Source organism: Microcaecilia unicolor, chromosome 13, assembly GCF_901765095.1.
Source record: "Microcaecilia unicolor chromosome 13, aMicUni1.1, whole genome shotgun sequence".
NCBI lineage: Eukaryota > Metazoa > Chordata > Amphibia > Gymnophiona > Siphonopidae > Microcaecilia > Microcaecilia unicolor.
In genome coordinates this window covers 78,221,469-78,237,519 of record NC_044043.1, presented here as the reverse complement: position 1 = coordinate 78,237,519, position 16,051 = coordinate 78,221,469, and the positions used below count along the sequence as shown (strand labels likewise).

The 16,051-nt window shown below is 39.0% G+C and overlaps 1 protein-coding gene across 2 annotated transcripts in view; it reads left to right on the top strand.

Annotated features, from left to right (window-relative positions):
• Nucleotides 1-13,716, top strand: part of WRAP73 (WD repeat containing, antisense to TP73) — a 56,808-nt gene extending 43,092 nt beyond the window's left edge. For both annotated transcript variants that reach the window (XM_030185987.1, XM_030185988.1), the window contains exons 11-12: nt 9,097-9,288; nt 13,150-13,716. In XM_030185987.1, the coding sequence (XP_030041847.1) occupies nt 9,097-9,288; nt 13,150-13,262 (305 nt within the window). In that variant the 3' untranslated portion in view covers nt 13,263-13,716. The remainder of the gene's footprint in view (nt 1-9,096; nt 9,289-13,149) is intronic.
• Nucleotides 13,717-16,051: the final 2,335 nt, after the last annotated feature.

Sequence of the window (16,051 nt, the reverse complement as noted above, 5' to 3'; positions counted from 1 at the left end):
TAAAAATTGCTATTTACATTATTCAAGTTACCATAATAGAGCACTAAAAGATAATTTACCATTTTGTCAATTTTTAAGACTTAAGAGAATATGTGCTGATGTAGATGATTACTATAAACATTCTAGAGATTTAAAGAAAAGATTTAGACAACGTGGGTATCCGAATAAATGTATCACAGAAGGGTTTAAAAAAGCCAGTCTGAAAACTAGAGAAGAACTGTTGAATACTGGCGCTAAATCCTTTTCTAATCCAGATTTAGTCTGTGCTCTTAGATTTTCATCCTTAAGCCATTCTTTTAAAAAAATTATTTTAAAACACTGGCATATCATTCAGATCCATCCATGTTTCAAAGAAGTCGTTCCAATTTTTGCGCTTTCTAGAAACCCTAATTTAAGAAATCATTTAGTTCCATCTTTCCTTCCAATGATCAGAGATAATTCTATTCGTAAATTTGGTGGACACAGGCCATGCAATTCTTGTACTGTCTGTGCCCACTCCCTCCAGTTAGATTTATTTATACATCCCTCTACAGGTAAAAAATATGAACTAAGATTTGATAGTGATTGCAATTCTGATAATGTGATTTACATGATTTTATGTCCTTGCAACATGATCTACATTGGTAAGACTAAAAGGAAAATAAAAACTCGGATAATTGAACATCGTAGTTGCATCAGGAGGCAGGTTAAATCAGCTCCATTAGTTGAACATTGGATCGATGCTGAACACAGCATTGATGATTTAAAATTCTTTGTATTACAGCTTATTAAACAAAATCCCCGTGGTGGAAATATTGACCAGAAACTATTAAGAGCAGAACAACGTGCCATATATCAAGCTGAATGTGTAGCTCCAAAAGGTCTCAATAAAGAAATTGAATATTTACACTTTCTCTGAAAAAATCTTTTCATTAATTCATCAATTATTTTGATCTATTTTTTGCTATTAACTCATATATATACATATTTTGATATTATTTATATGTTTACGTTACGACCAGTATCAATTTTTTATGTCAGTTTTCATTTTTTAATACTTCATAATAGCAATCTTAATATTTCATTATAGTAATTTATTGATAATTCTGTCCATATATATTCAAAATATAAATTTTAATATTATTTTGTAGTAGAAGCATAAAACCACTTTTTATTTTTATTTTTATTTTCATTTTTGGATTAGATTTATGTTCCTTATAATGAAATTCTATTTGCGATAACAGACCTTTTTTTTATTATTAGTATCATTATTTTTATTTTTATTTTTATTCCATGATAGTAATTTATTGATAGTTCTGTCCATGTGTATCCAATATATTCTATTGCAATATATGACCAAATCATTTTTAAATATTATCTCTTAGCAGAAGCATTAAACTATTCTCTTTCTTGGATTAGATCTATGTTTCTTATAATGAATATTCTACTTTGTTTGTGATGATAGACCTATTTTTATTTTCAATTTTTTCTTTATTACTATTTTGTCATTATAGGATTTTAACAGCCCTATAACCCCTTTGTTTCAATAGAGAAAGATATCTGATGTTATACAAATAGGTACTAATGTGCCTGTCATCATGAATATTCAATTAACAATTGTTTTAACGATTTTTCGTTTTATATATTGATTCCAAGGAGCTAATTTATAGGCTTATTCTTTCTTTTGTTAGCTATTGGTTTAAAATACTATACATTTATTTTTTATCTGATCTTTTTCCAGTACCATTACAATTAATTAAATACCTTGGTTACTACGTCATGATTTTAACCATTTACCACTGCTGCTATATGTACTTATATTTTTTGTCGAGTCCTTCAGAGTTGTACTCATCTCAGTTTAACTTCTTATGACATTTCTTACTAATAGGCTGACACATCGCTTACAAATTTTGGCGTCTTTACATATGTATTGTTTAAATGATCGTTTAAGTATTACTTGATTAATTATTTGGTTATTACTCTATCATCCCTTATTTTTGGTTATTTCCTAAATATTAATTCATTAATTTATTATCCTATTGAGCTCTTCAAAATCGTTTTCTCGATTAACTTTTTAATTTCTATGAATTCTTTTAGCTTTTCATCTAATTATCTTTTAAATGATTGTGTGACATATTTATCACCTTATACCTCCATCCATTTCATTCACTTACCCCTACAATGATTGTCTAATGTAATTGTTACCCGTTTTTCATTAGCTAGTATATGTGCCAATCCTTATTTTGAAATTTGAAATACCCTATCCACGGGTTCCACGTTACATCATAGCGTTATTTAAATAATGTCTTTTTTGGCGCCCTTTTCAATACAATTTCAAACTATACCTGTTGGTACGAGGCTACATTTTTTTTCATTCAAGGTAAGGTATTCTTCTTTTCTGATTTTATTTAGCATAACATCTTTACCCGACACGGAATCACTGATATATATGTAGCTGGCTTTCATTCTGACTACATGATAACCTTACTATCGATATATCTTTTCTGTTAGAACTTTGGGCGTTTTTAAACGTAAGGCACATACTGATATATCTATCTATATCTCACATACTAGCATGGAGTGGATCTTGGCATTTAGTTTTTTATTACCTTACCAAAACTGAATTCATATACAAGGTTTTTTATCAAAACACGACGACCGATTGATACAACATCATGAATATATGTATATATTCCTTAGTTGTTGCCCTTTCTGCCAATACCTTCGGTGCCCTTTTCGTTAGGGATATGCACATATACACATATCTTATGCGCTAGCATAATTTGTAGTATATAATTTGTATTGACATGTAGTCCTCTTTTAGATTTGCTGGAATGTGTAAGTGTAGACCTTTTCTGTCCTCTCAGTTTTTTACGTTTGTTGATAAAATTACCGACATTTGGATACACATGTTCAAAACCTTTTATTTTTACTTCATGATTTCATAGATGGTGAATTTATATATATTTTCACTTAATATGATAAAAAATTTTTTTTGCTATCATGAGTTAGTTATATATCTTTTAAACATAACAAAATTTTGGTCGTTAAACGTTTCAATACAACATATTATTATAATATTGATTATGATTTTTAATTATTAAAATTTTTTTATAGAGACCACATTTTCACAAGCTCCTTTGTCTGTCAGTATATCTCCTGTGCTACTACTGATTGGTATGTTCAATTGATTTTTTCTTTCCTTTTCATTTAATATATATGCATTAAGAAAATATCTGCTGTAAATCTTCTGTTACTTACCTGTTATTTATTTTTCATTCAGCATATCATTGCTTTTTCTCATTAAGATAATATCTGCTGTAAACTTTTTGTTATTTACCTGTTATTCATCTCTCATTTAGCATATCATTGCCTTTTCTTATTCAGCATATCATTGCCTTTTCTTTAATACATGACATTAATGCCTTCTGTTAAATTCATGACATTTATATATATTTTTTGTTCTTCCATCCATAGACACCAGTTCTGTTATATATCATACATAATTTATACACTATATTATGGGTCATATTTATACTTAATCAAATTATTTTAATACATAATATTTTTGGAAACGGTTTTATAATGTTGGTTTAATTACATATAATCAATTTACTAATTGTCTCATAAATTAATTACTTATAATTGATTTACCATTTGTTCCCTATGACATCCATTTGATAGTAACAATATATATATGGATTCAGTCGACACTTTCGATCAATGAATTTGATTCATAATAGAAAAATTTTTTAAAATTCTTTTTATTTATATATTATGTTTGTTATATGTGGTGTATTTTTACATTTCTATATTTGTTGTAATGTATTTGATTTAATTTGTTTTTATTTAACAATATATATGATTGATTGTTATCTTTTAGACCCCTGATGAAGGTTTTTTAAAAAAACCGAAACACGGACCGTGTTGGGTCCTCAATAAAGTTTTTTTTGGAGCATCTCAACCCTGATCCTGGCTTGATCTCTTGAAACTGTGTTTCCACTTGCTTCTCTCTTGTGTTGAATTTCTGTGGAAACTTTTGGACCTTTCATTGCTACGGTTCTTTAATGTCATGACATGCATAAAACTGTTTGAGACATTGCCCCGGTGTGAAAAACAGCAGACAGGGAATTCCTCGTTTTCAAACAGCTTCATTCCCTGTTTTCTACTCACAGCTGCCTCACTACTTGATAAGCTGCCCCCATAAGTACACAAGAACATAAATATTGCCATTCTGGGACAGACCAAAGGTCCATCAAGCCCAGCATCCTGTTTCCAACAGTAGCCAATCCAGGTCACTTGGCAAGATCCCAAAAAAGTACAAAACATTTTACACTGCTTATCCCAGAAATAGTGGATTTTCCCCAAGTCCAATTTAATAATGGTCTATGGACTTTTCCTTTAGGAAGACGTCCAAACCTTTTTTAAACTCTGCTAAGCTAACCGCCTTTTCCACATTCTCTGGCAACAAATTCCAGAGTTTAATTACACGTTGAATGAAGAAACATTTTCTCCGATTCATTTTAAATTTACTACTTTGTAGCTTCATCACACGCCCCCTAGTCCTAGTATTTTTGGAAATCGTAAGCAGATGCTTCACGTCTACCCATTCCACTCCACTCATTATTTTATAGACCTCTATCATATCTACCCTCACCTGTCTTTTATGCAAGCTGAAGAGCCCTAGCCGCTTCAGCCTTTCCTTACATCTAAAAACTATCCCCAGTAACTGCTCCACCATCCCCCAAAATGACCCATCCCCTAAAACTAGCTTCCCATACAACTGCTGCACCACCCCATAAACTGCTCCAACCCCAAAAAACTACTGCCCCTGCAACTGCTTCACTCACCAGTACTACCCCCTGCAACTTCCCTACCACTCCCCAAAAAATACCTGACCCCCCAAAAAAAACTACCAGCCCACAGCTGCTCCATCACTCTTGCAAACTTCCTGACTCCCCAAAATTATTCTCCAGCAACTACCCCAACATTCCTTACCCCCCCCCCCCCCCCCCCCCCAGACAACATATGCACACCACAACTACAAAGAAAGCAAAATGCAATTGAAAAACTAGACTGAAAAAAATCAGTTCTTGAGTTGTTAAATACTTGAGTCATGTTTGGGTTGACTTGTGTGTGACTATATGCAGTGAATTATGGGATCACATATCAGGCTTAAGTTTGTGGTTTTCATTATGAGAGTCTAATCATAATTTTTGTTCAGCTGCTTAATCATACATAAAAACATGATTCATAGAGCTCCATAATTGGCCAGAAGCAGTCATAAAAAGCAAGACTGTGAACTTGAAATATAAATGTTTATGGATGGCAAAATTAACCTCCTTCCTGTAGCTGGTGCTGTCTTTGGGCAGCCACTGGATGGAGCCTACATGGATAAGCTTCTCCAGCTTAGTAAGAACATTTGTCCAATGGTGCTTTAGCCAGCAAATCTGGCTGTGAAGAGCTAAGGCCAGTGCCAAGCATACTTCTAAGGTCTATGTCCCATATATGACAAGACAGATCGGAGTAGGCTGGAATGGGATTTGACGGCAACTCCAGTAGCTGTAACCTAAAGACAGTGCCAGGCGGACCTCTATGGTCTATGACCCAGAATGGCAAAGAAAAACAAGGATCAAGTATCTTATACCACATTCCTTGTTGGTTTAATTATGAATTGATGAGTGTGACTGTGGGGCAGACTGGATGGACCGTTCAGGTCTTTATCTGCTATCATCTACTATGTTACTATGAGAGGCATCAACACTAATGCACCTGACTCCTTACCTCAGTCACTGCCTTTCTGTGGAGTTAGTAAGATGTACCCACTCTTTCTCTAATATTGTGGGTTTTGAAGGGGAGGGGGGTTGCGTCAAATTTTCCAATTCATGCTTTATGTGTGGGCCTCTTTCTCTTTGTGTCCCTAATTAATGCTTTCAACCATGCTTTTTAAATTGTCTTCATTTTTTTTGCATTCATCGACTGACACCCACTTTTTGGTATATGGTGACCCAGTTGGGCTGATTCCCCCCCCCCCCCCCCTCAGGGAGTCATTTGATTTGATGCAGCTGTCATCTAAGTCCAGTCCATTGGCAGTCTGCGGAAGAACAGGAACTCTGAGCAAGATTTGAGCAGACCCTTAAATTCTCTCCACAGCACTTTGGTGAGGTTGATACATAGGATCCTGCAGCTGAACCTCAAAATCCATGCTCTTCCTGGAGGGTGATTCAACACCAAGGCCCCGGAATCTGTCAGCCACATTGATGCCCATCTCTAGTGAAAAAGGGCAGGAAGTAGCCTAATGGTTAGAGCAGCGGGCTGAGAACCAAGGAAGCCCGGTTCAAATCACACTGAGGCAGCATATGATTTTGCACATCACTTATCCCTCTGTTCTCAGGTAGAAACTTCCACTGTGAGCCAAGTACCTACTTTAACTGAATGTAACTCATTGTGATCTACAACTGAGGAAAGTGTGAGCTAAACCCAAAAACCTTTCCCTTTCTTTTGGCACAGGTGTAGATTTAGGTATTTATTTATTGGGATTTATTAACCGTCTTTAATGAAGACATTCACCCAAGGCAGTGAGCAGCAGGTACAGCTTGACATAAAATGTACAATTTAGTTAACAGCATAACAATAGTAAAATGATAAAATGTAAGCATAAATACGATCAATGAAGGAAAACATCGAGATAGAAAATTGAATCCTAGTAATAGGACTAACATTATATAGTATCAGAAAAGTAAACATTTAATGGCACAAACAAATATGATAGATATCACAGAATACAAATGATACCTTAGTAGGCAGTGTGGATGTAATACAGATATGATATTCATGATGTCGGCACACAAATGTCAGCACAATACAAATGAAACAATAGGTACACATTTCAGCATTCAAAATAACATAGATATGATGTTAATGCTGTTTGTACAATACAACATCTTAATAGGTAGACAAGGGGGCAAGTTCAGTTGAGATTAGAACCTAAACCAGTGCTTCTCAACCCAGTTCTCGGGCACCATGAATATGCACAACATAAATTTGCATGCACTGCATCCTTGGTATGCAAATTTCTCTCATCCATATTCATTGTGGATATCTTGAAAAACCAACTGGTTGGATGTGTCCCGAGGATTTGCTTGAGAAGCACTGGCCTAGACAACCAGTGAGGCATTGACTTTTAGCCAGGCGCAGAACCAGATCTCTCCATTAATTATTTTCTGGGTCTGAATCGGAGCACTCCTTGAATTCTTAATATAAGCCTGTGAGTCTCTGAAGTAGGGTATCCACTGGCCTACCTTATCCCTGTCCTCCACACAAAACCTCCCATGGAGGCTCTTGATGCCCTTCCATTTATGCTAGAGATGGAAGAGGAACCCAAGGGCAAAAATGTTGCACGTCCTCCAATTCCAGTGCAGTTTCTTTGAGACATTGCTTCCGTAGCAAAAGCTAACCTGTTTTTTTGAAGCTTTCCTGATGAGCGTCAGCTTATGATTTATGAAGACAAACAGTCAAAACAGGATCGTGTGGGGTCTACACTTGTATCTTGGCCTACTCAAGCCAATGGGTGTCATCTCTGCTGTTTGCTGGTCTCTGATTTTTTTTTTCGTATGATCCCTTTCTGCTTTGAGTTGTTTGTTTCTGCTTCACTTATGCCCCAAGTAGGCTTGATCTTAGAGAGACATATCGAAGCTCACAGTGTCCGAACTCTGTTGCATCGGTAGCCTACTTAAGGTTAGCCTCGCTGGAGATTTGCAAAACTTCAACATAGATATTTGTCCGTATATTCACATCTCATTATTGTTTGGAAAGGGACTCCATCCACACCACCCAGCCTATTTTCTTTAATTTCCATACTGACTTTTAAAAGTGGGAGATGAGGGGAGTACAAAACTAGCAAAGGTTTATTGACACCAAAAACAGTTTTGGCTGCAGGTTGGCAGCACCTTCCGTATGCCTCTTTTTCAGTTGAAACCAGCCAGTAGTTAGTGTCCCACTTGTAAGAAAAATCAAGTTACTTGTAGCAGGTGTTCTCCATGGACAGCATATACCCTCACACTCAGGGCCAGTCTTAGCAATTGCGGGGCCCTGTGCAGGCCAGTTTGGTGGGGCCCCCCAGCTCCTTGCCTAGCCCCACCCCTGAGTTGAGGGGGTGGGGTCACTACCACTTACCAGCAGAGCTCGATGATGTTAGCTGGGGAGAGGAGGATGAAGAAGAGCCCGGAGCTGAGCACAGGAGGGGAGGCAGCATGGTGTTCCACAGCCCCCGACTCCCTCCGAGAGCAGAGTAGTGAGCAGCCAGAGCCACGAGGCAGGAGCAGGACTCCAAACTTCCAGGTCGCCTCCAGCCTGACCCGGAAGCCTGCTGTACACAGCTACTTCCTGTTCCCACGTAGACTGGATGCTGTACAAAGGTTTTGGGGGCAGCCTGAAGGCGGCGCTTAAATCGCTGATTCATTGCCTGCAGCGGGCAAGTAGGTGAGTGGGTAGGGGGTGGAGAGAGAAAGGAGAAGAATACCGCACCAGTTGGAGAGGGGGACAGGCGCTCATGGCAGCATCCCTTCATGATTGGCACTTGGGGCGCACCACCTCGCCCTTAGTATGCCACTTCACCAGCACGTGTGCTTTGCATTAAGGTAGGTTCATGGAGGGCTGCGGGGCCCCTGGGAGTGTGAGGCCCTTTGCGGTCGTCCCTGTTGCCCCTGCCTAAGACCTGGCCCTGCTCATGCCTTCCCTAGGAGTTATCTACTAAAACCGAGCTTTTTCTGTGCTGAGGAAGTCATGTGATAATGCAAAGCAGGGCAACAATAGGAAGTCAGTCACATATGATGGCATGCCTCTTTCTAGAAATTAAGCTGGAGTTTATCTGTGTAGACTCCATTTGATGACGTTACCCAATTGTGAGGACTCGTATCCTACAAAAAACATGTTAACAGGTAAGTAACTTGGTTTTTGCCATCCATATACATTTAATCTTGCTATTTTATGACTGGCTTCTGACCAGCTGCTGGGCTCTATGAATTATGATTAAGAAGTTAAATGTGAAAGACATTATTCAATCATGTGTTGTGGTGACATTTAGATAATATTCCTTTTTTTCAATATATCTGATAGATAACATGCCTCATACCATCTGGATCTGGGATGTTCAGAAAATGAAATTGTTTGTGGTCTTGGAACAGGTGATGGATGTCCGTTTCTTCCACTGGGACCCCTGTCAGTCTAGGCTTGCAATTTGCACAGGTAACAGCAAGGTGTACCTGTGGTCCCCAACTGGCTGCGTGTCTGTGCAAGTGCCAACACAAGGTAAGGCTGTAATTGCTTATGAGGTTGGAATTGGGATGCTGTGCTTTCAGGAGTATGCAACCTCTGCCCTGCCATGTTTTGAGAACTTTCACAATGAAAATGCATGAGATCTATTTGCTTACACTGGAGGCAGTGCATGCCAATAGATCTCGCACATATTCATTGGGGACATCCTGAAAACCCAACTGGGTGGCAGCTCTCAAGGACTGAGGTTGGACACCCCTGGCTTAATAACATTTGGCAATCTTAAAACAGATGAGATTTAAAAACAAACTGGAAGGGCAGGGATAAAATTGAGGATATCTACTCACTGGGTTAGCTGGAGATGGTGCAGAGGCAGCATTAACAGCCTCCGGGGAAGCAGGAGTTGTGAGCATTACTTAAGGGTGACACCTATTGCCAGATGTGGTGTCTGATTGATTGCAGGATTCAGGCAGGAACCCTGGTGCAAGGCTGTCACTGTAGTGTCCAGCTAAAGGCCTCCTTTTACTAAACTACAGGAAAAAGTGGCTTTAGTGCACCCTTATGCAAATCTTTCCTACGCACTAAGGCTGTTTTTAGTGCAGCTGGAAAAGGGCCATGTTCCAAATTAATGGCCGAGCACTAATGTTGCCATTAGCGTGCAGCCACTAACAAAAATTAATAGATGAACACTTACTGACACCCATTTTATAGGTGGTAAGGGCTCATGCACTAATTAGATAATGCGCAGTAATGTAGATTCGCTGATTGGCGCAGAAATGCTGTCTCTCCACCCCACCCAGGCATGCCCCTTTTACAGAAAAATAAACTATTTTTTACTGCATGGTTTCCACACTCCCATTGCAAAATTGCAGGGTGTCCTGCGCTAAGCCCTGTTAAGCTGCAATCAACATAACAGGATTCAGAAAAGGGCTGAACAAATTCCTGGAGGAAAAGTGGAGGAGTGGCCTAGTGGTTAGGATGGTGGACTTTGGTCCTGGGGAACTGAGGAACTGAGTTCGATTCCCGGCACAGGCAGCTCCTTGTGACTCTGGGCAAGTCACTTAACTCTCCATTGCCCCATGTAAGCCGCATTGAGCCTGCCATGAGTGGGAAAGCGCGGGGTACAAATGTAACAAAAATAAAATAGATACTATTGGCGATTCTACATGGAATGTTGCTATTCCACTAGCAACATTCCATGTAGAAGGCTGCGCAGGTTTCTGTTTCTGTGAGTCTGAGGTCCTGCACGTACGTGCAGGACGTCAGACTCACAGAAGCAGAAGCCTGCGCGGCCACATTGGTGATCTGCAAGGGCCGACTTCTACATGGAATGTTGCTAGTGGAATAGCAACATTCCATGTAGAATCTCAAATAGTAGCAACAGTGGAGGAGTGGCCTAGTGGTTAGGGTGGTGGACTTTGGTCCTGAGGAACTGAGTTCGATTCCCGGCACAGGCAGCTCCTTGTGACTCTGGCCAAGTCACTTAACTCTCCATTGCCCCATGTAAGCCGCATTGAGCCTGCCATGAGTGGGAAAGCGCGGGGTACAAATGTAACAAAAAAAAAAAAAAAATTAGCCATCTACTTGGGAGAGCCATTGTTCGTCCCTGTAAATTTTGGGATATGCCTGGTACTTGTGACCTGGATGGGCCACTGTTAAGGACAGGATGACAGGCTAGGTGGACGGTTGGACTTATTCACCATGGCTTTTCTTATGTTCTTATAAGCTTATGTTTTTATTCCTTTTAGTCTTTTCACATTGACATAAAGATCTGTTCTGTTCTAGTTATGCAACTGCTGACATACAGTATCATTGCTCTTTATTATGCTGCACTCTGAAACACATTTCTTATTGACTGGTGTGTCTCTGAAATTCCACACCATGGGCCGGATTCGATAAATGATGGCCAAAGATGATTCACACTAAGCTAGTATTCTTTAGAGTGCTCTGTACAGAGCACCCTATATAGAATACTAGCTTAGGGCCCTGTTTACTAAGCCACACTGTAGGCATGCAAACTTTTAGCGCGGGTTAATAAACAGGGCCCTTAGTGTGGATTTTGTGTCTAACTTTGGGTGCCAGCATTTACACCTGCCAAAACTTGGTGTAAATGCTGGCATTCAATTTATTCAGTCTAAAAATTTCAAGGGGACATAAATCCAATGGAAATCTAATGTAGAAATCAATCCCATAAAACTTTTTTTTTTTTTTACTATAACCAGTTAGAACCTGGAGGTCTTCTGACAATATGAACAAAATATATGTAGAGGGAAATAGGAGAATTCAGTGTAGACTATAACCAACAGCCAAGCTCAATATCAGTGAGAATGCTGATGCTTTCGACTCACTTCAAAACCTCTATACTATCATCAGAGCTCCTTAACATCCCCCTCAAAATTATTTATTTTTATTATAATTTATTTAATATCTGTCTCGTATCTTTATTTACATTTTTTATATATAAAGTTTTGTATGCAAACAGCAGATCCTCAAGGGAACTAACACACGAAATATATATATATCCGCACCAAAAAAGCACCAGTTTTTCAAAGAGTAGAAGAAAAACGTAACTTGTCTTTTTGCTTGGGCACTCTCATGCTACCAATTTTATATACTGTCTTTAAGGAACAGGATAAAGCGTAACATATCTTTATGCTTAGAAGTTTTTCTGTCGCCAGCTCTATACTGCGTCTGACAGGGACGGAGTATAGAGCTAGGGACAAGAGAACGTCTAAGCATAAAGACAATTCACACTTTTTCCTGTTCCTTAAAGACAGTATATAAAGTTGGTAACAGGAGAGCGCCCAAGTGTGATGACACAGTGAGTTTTAAGCCTGTCAACTGTATTATTTCTTGAATTGTATTTCTGTAGTTTGGCTAGCAGGTGGTACATGTTTAAAGCTGTTACAGAGAAAAATGACTGTGCCCTCTTTAGTTAGCACACAGAGAAGAAGTTAACCTGCAGTGATGTAGCCAGCTACTTTTAAAACTTGTTGTTCTGGGCACTGATTGGCTGAGGAGCTCAGTCTATCTAGAATGTACTGGCTTTTTTCTCCAATCTTAAGCCAGGGAGGAGAGAAATATCTCTTTGCTGAGGCCCTGTGAACACTTATATTTTATAACCTGTGAGCAGCTCTATGTCCTGATCACCCCAGGTACTATTTAGATAGTATACAAATGATCATATACAAAACTTTACATATAAAAATGTAAACAAATAAAGATACAAAACAGACATTAAATAAATTATAATAAGAATAATTTTGAGGGGGATGTTAAGGAATTCTGATGATTGTATAGAGTTTTTCCAAGGAGTCAAAATTGTCGGCATTCTCACTGATATTGAGCTTGGCTGGTGGTTATAGCCTACACTGAATTCTATTTCCCTCTACATATATTTTGTTTCATATTGTCAGCAATCCTCTATGTTCTAACTATAGTTAAAACAAAACAAAAAAATTTTTTTATGGAATTGATTTCTGCATTATATGTCTAATTTATTGCAGTTGGGCAAGCAAATCCAAATATTCTACAATATCGCACCTAACTGGTGGGAATGCCCCCCTGCTCTGCCCATGTTCCTCCCATGGGCAAACAGCCCCTTTGATGTTGCATGCTATGAAATTTGGGGGGTGGGGGAGAGGAGGGAGTTGGCAGAGAAAGTGTGTGTGTGGGGGGGGGGGGGGGGGGGGGGGGAGGGCGCCGCCATCTTATCCCTGCCTCAGCCAGCAGATTGCCTTGGGCCACTGCTGGATGAGAGCATAGATAAGTGGGACTGTGAATGTGAATTACTGTTTATACAAACCTAAAATATAGGTTGCTAAAATTAGTTAAGTGAATTATTCATTCCTTTGCTTTGACTGTAACTGCCTAATGCTTACTTCCATCTGTCTATAGACAGTTTTCATGTGCTGTCCCTCTGTTGGCACTCCAGTGGTAATTCCCTGCTACTCATGAGTAAGGATCATTTCTGCCTGTGCTACTTGGAAATAGAAGAGAATGAGAAATAACTATGTCCATGATAAAACATCTTGAAGTCTAACAGTTATTTATCACTGGGCCTAATCTCCCTCTGTACTTTGGGATACTAGACTTTTGCCCCTGGACTGTACTCCCTTCTGCTGCCAGAGGCTTTGCTGCAACACTTGTCTGTACTTGGTTGTAGTGAGGATAACATTCTCTCCTGTGTGTAATGCAGTTTCATTCTATGATGTGTGAGTGTGTACAAAATCATTATCCCTCCACCAAGACCCATCCCCTTACATATGCCGCCCATAGTATAGCAAAAAGTAGCACTTAAGTCAGCAGTGGATTTATTTTGTAGATTCATATTTGTTGTTGTATATACTCTTGTGAAATTTTTCTGCCAAAGCAGTTAATTCTTTCAGTACTAGTACAGTAAACCATACAGTCCACTTAACAAAAAAAACTTGTTAATTTTGTAAGAGGCCTTCCAAAAGCAGAGGGTTTTTTTTTTTTGGGGGGGGGGGGGGGTGTTACTATTTTTGTGTTTTACTATGGGTGTGGTCTTGGCCTAGAGTTCTTAGCTAAGAACCTTGTATGTAATTCTTATGTATAATAGAAAATGTATTTAATAAAATGTATTTTTGATTAAGAAAATGTCATTAGTAAATCTGTTTCTTGAATACAGAAAAAGCTTATTTACTTAGAAATGTTACCACCTTCTGCTCACTGAAAGATGGGGATCTAAGTCTAAAATCAAAGTAGTCTTGGAACCTGCTCATCGATATAAATAGCAATACCAAGCAATAAATAGCAAACCAAGCTTCTAAAATTTCAGAGGCGGTAGCTGTGTTGACAGGAAAACAATTATCAAAGCCCTACAGAAAAAAAAACCAATAGCCTGTTCTGATTAGCATTTTTTGTTCATTCAGAGGGAAATTTACTAAGTCATTTGTGTCAGTAAACCCATGTTTAAACTTGTATAGCGCTGCGTAACCCTGGCAGCGCTATAGAAATGCTAAGTAGTAGTGTGCACGTGTAGACGGCACTTCCAAATCTGCTTGCTCTTCCAGCAAAAATCTATCCATGGAAAAACGTGTACCTATGCCTACTTTAATCCCAAAGCAGACAGCTTTCTGGCTCTAGGGACCACTGAATCACTGGGTCCTCTCTGCCCTCTACACCCTTTCAAATGTAGCCAAATCATTTAATCACAGTTGACAGGGTGGGAAAGAACGGTGCTATTAGACTGGTTCAAGAGTATAAAATTTGGGCTCTTGCCCTAACAGAAGGGACAGGTGCTGTTTTCACTGGCAAGATCATCCACGGTGAAGCCCCTGCATACATGTCTGACTTAATAGACCTGCCACCCAGAAACGCTAAAAGATCCAGAACCTTCCTCAATCTCCACTTCCCTAATTGCAAAGACATAAAATACAAAGTATTGCATGCAGCAACCTTCTCTTATATGAGCACGCAGTTCTGGAATACACTACCACGCAACCTGAAAATGATCTACGAATTAACCGACTTCCGCAAACAACTGAAGACTCATCTCTTCGAGAAAATTTATTGTAAGGATCAAAACACATGAAGTCCATACATACTAATAGAAATGCATCAATACACTCCCTTCTGAAGTACTCTCACCCCGCATTGTCACCACACTTCAAACTCCAACCACAGATACAAAGTTATACCCTATGTTCTCTTGAAATTCTTCTATCGCCTATCTTTTCCCCACTGTAACTTCACATGGTTTCCACGCCCTCACGATTTTTGACTTGACTTTTGTCTTCCCATAACTCCTCACAATGTAACCCATAATCGTATTGTAACAATGTATTTCCATCCTTCACAAGGTATTGTAAGCCACACTGAGCCCGCAAATTTAGGTGGGAAAATGTGGGATACAAATGCAATAAATAAATAAATCCCAGCGCAAATGCTGCAGTGATCAACTGGGGCCACTGAGGATGAGTTGTAATGGCAGCTGAGTGGGTGAAAAATTAAAAGCAAGTAAGGACCTAAATGTGTATAACAGAAGATAAACAGGAACCTAACAATTTTCCAAAGGAAAAACAGTCAAAACTGGGGCTTAGGAGTATGAAACTGCAAGGTAGACAAAGGAACAATATCAGGAAACTGTTTTTCACAGAAGGTTGGTGGATGCATGGAATAGATAAAAAATGGTAATTGAAAAAGAAAAAAAAAAGAACACTGGGCTAACCATCAGCCCATATCCTCCCTAAAGCATTTAGGGGCCCCTCTTTCTAAGCCACAGTAAGCAGTACCACATGCTTACCACAACATAAATGGTGTACCATGGGATGCGCTCAGGTGTCATGCAGTAAGTTCCAAATCTGCATGCACTATGTGCTAAAAAGTGTTGGTGTTCTTGGCTTGTGTGTTCCTGTGCTTCAGCTAGTGTATCTACATGACTACATGCTGATTAGTGTAGGATTACCGCATAAGGCTTTCCTGCCTACAAAAGAGGTGGTAGTCACTTTTTTTTTTTAATGGCCGCTTGCTAATGGCAATATTGGCACATGCACAGGACAGTGAAGAAGGGCCACAGATGGAACAATAGTCAATCATGGGAGGAAGCAAAGTTTGAGGGACCCAACACGGCCTGTGTTTCGGCAAACACCTGCATCCAGGGGTCTGTCGGATACAGTCACAGCACAATCTTTTCTTCTCATGAAAATCTTCAGTCGATAAAATGAAGATACAAGACATTCCTGTTCTTGTAGCAAAGAGATTGTACTTCCTGAACTGTGAAGGGAACAGGAATTTCTTGCATCTTTATTAGTGTGTAAAGACATTCATGAGAAGA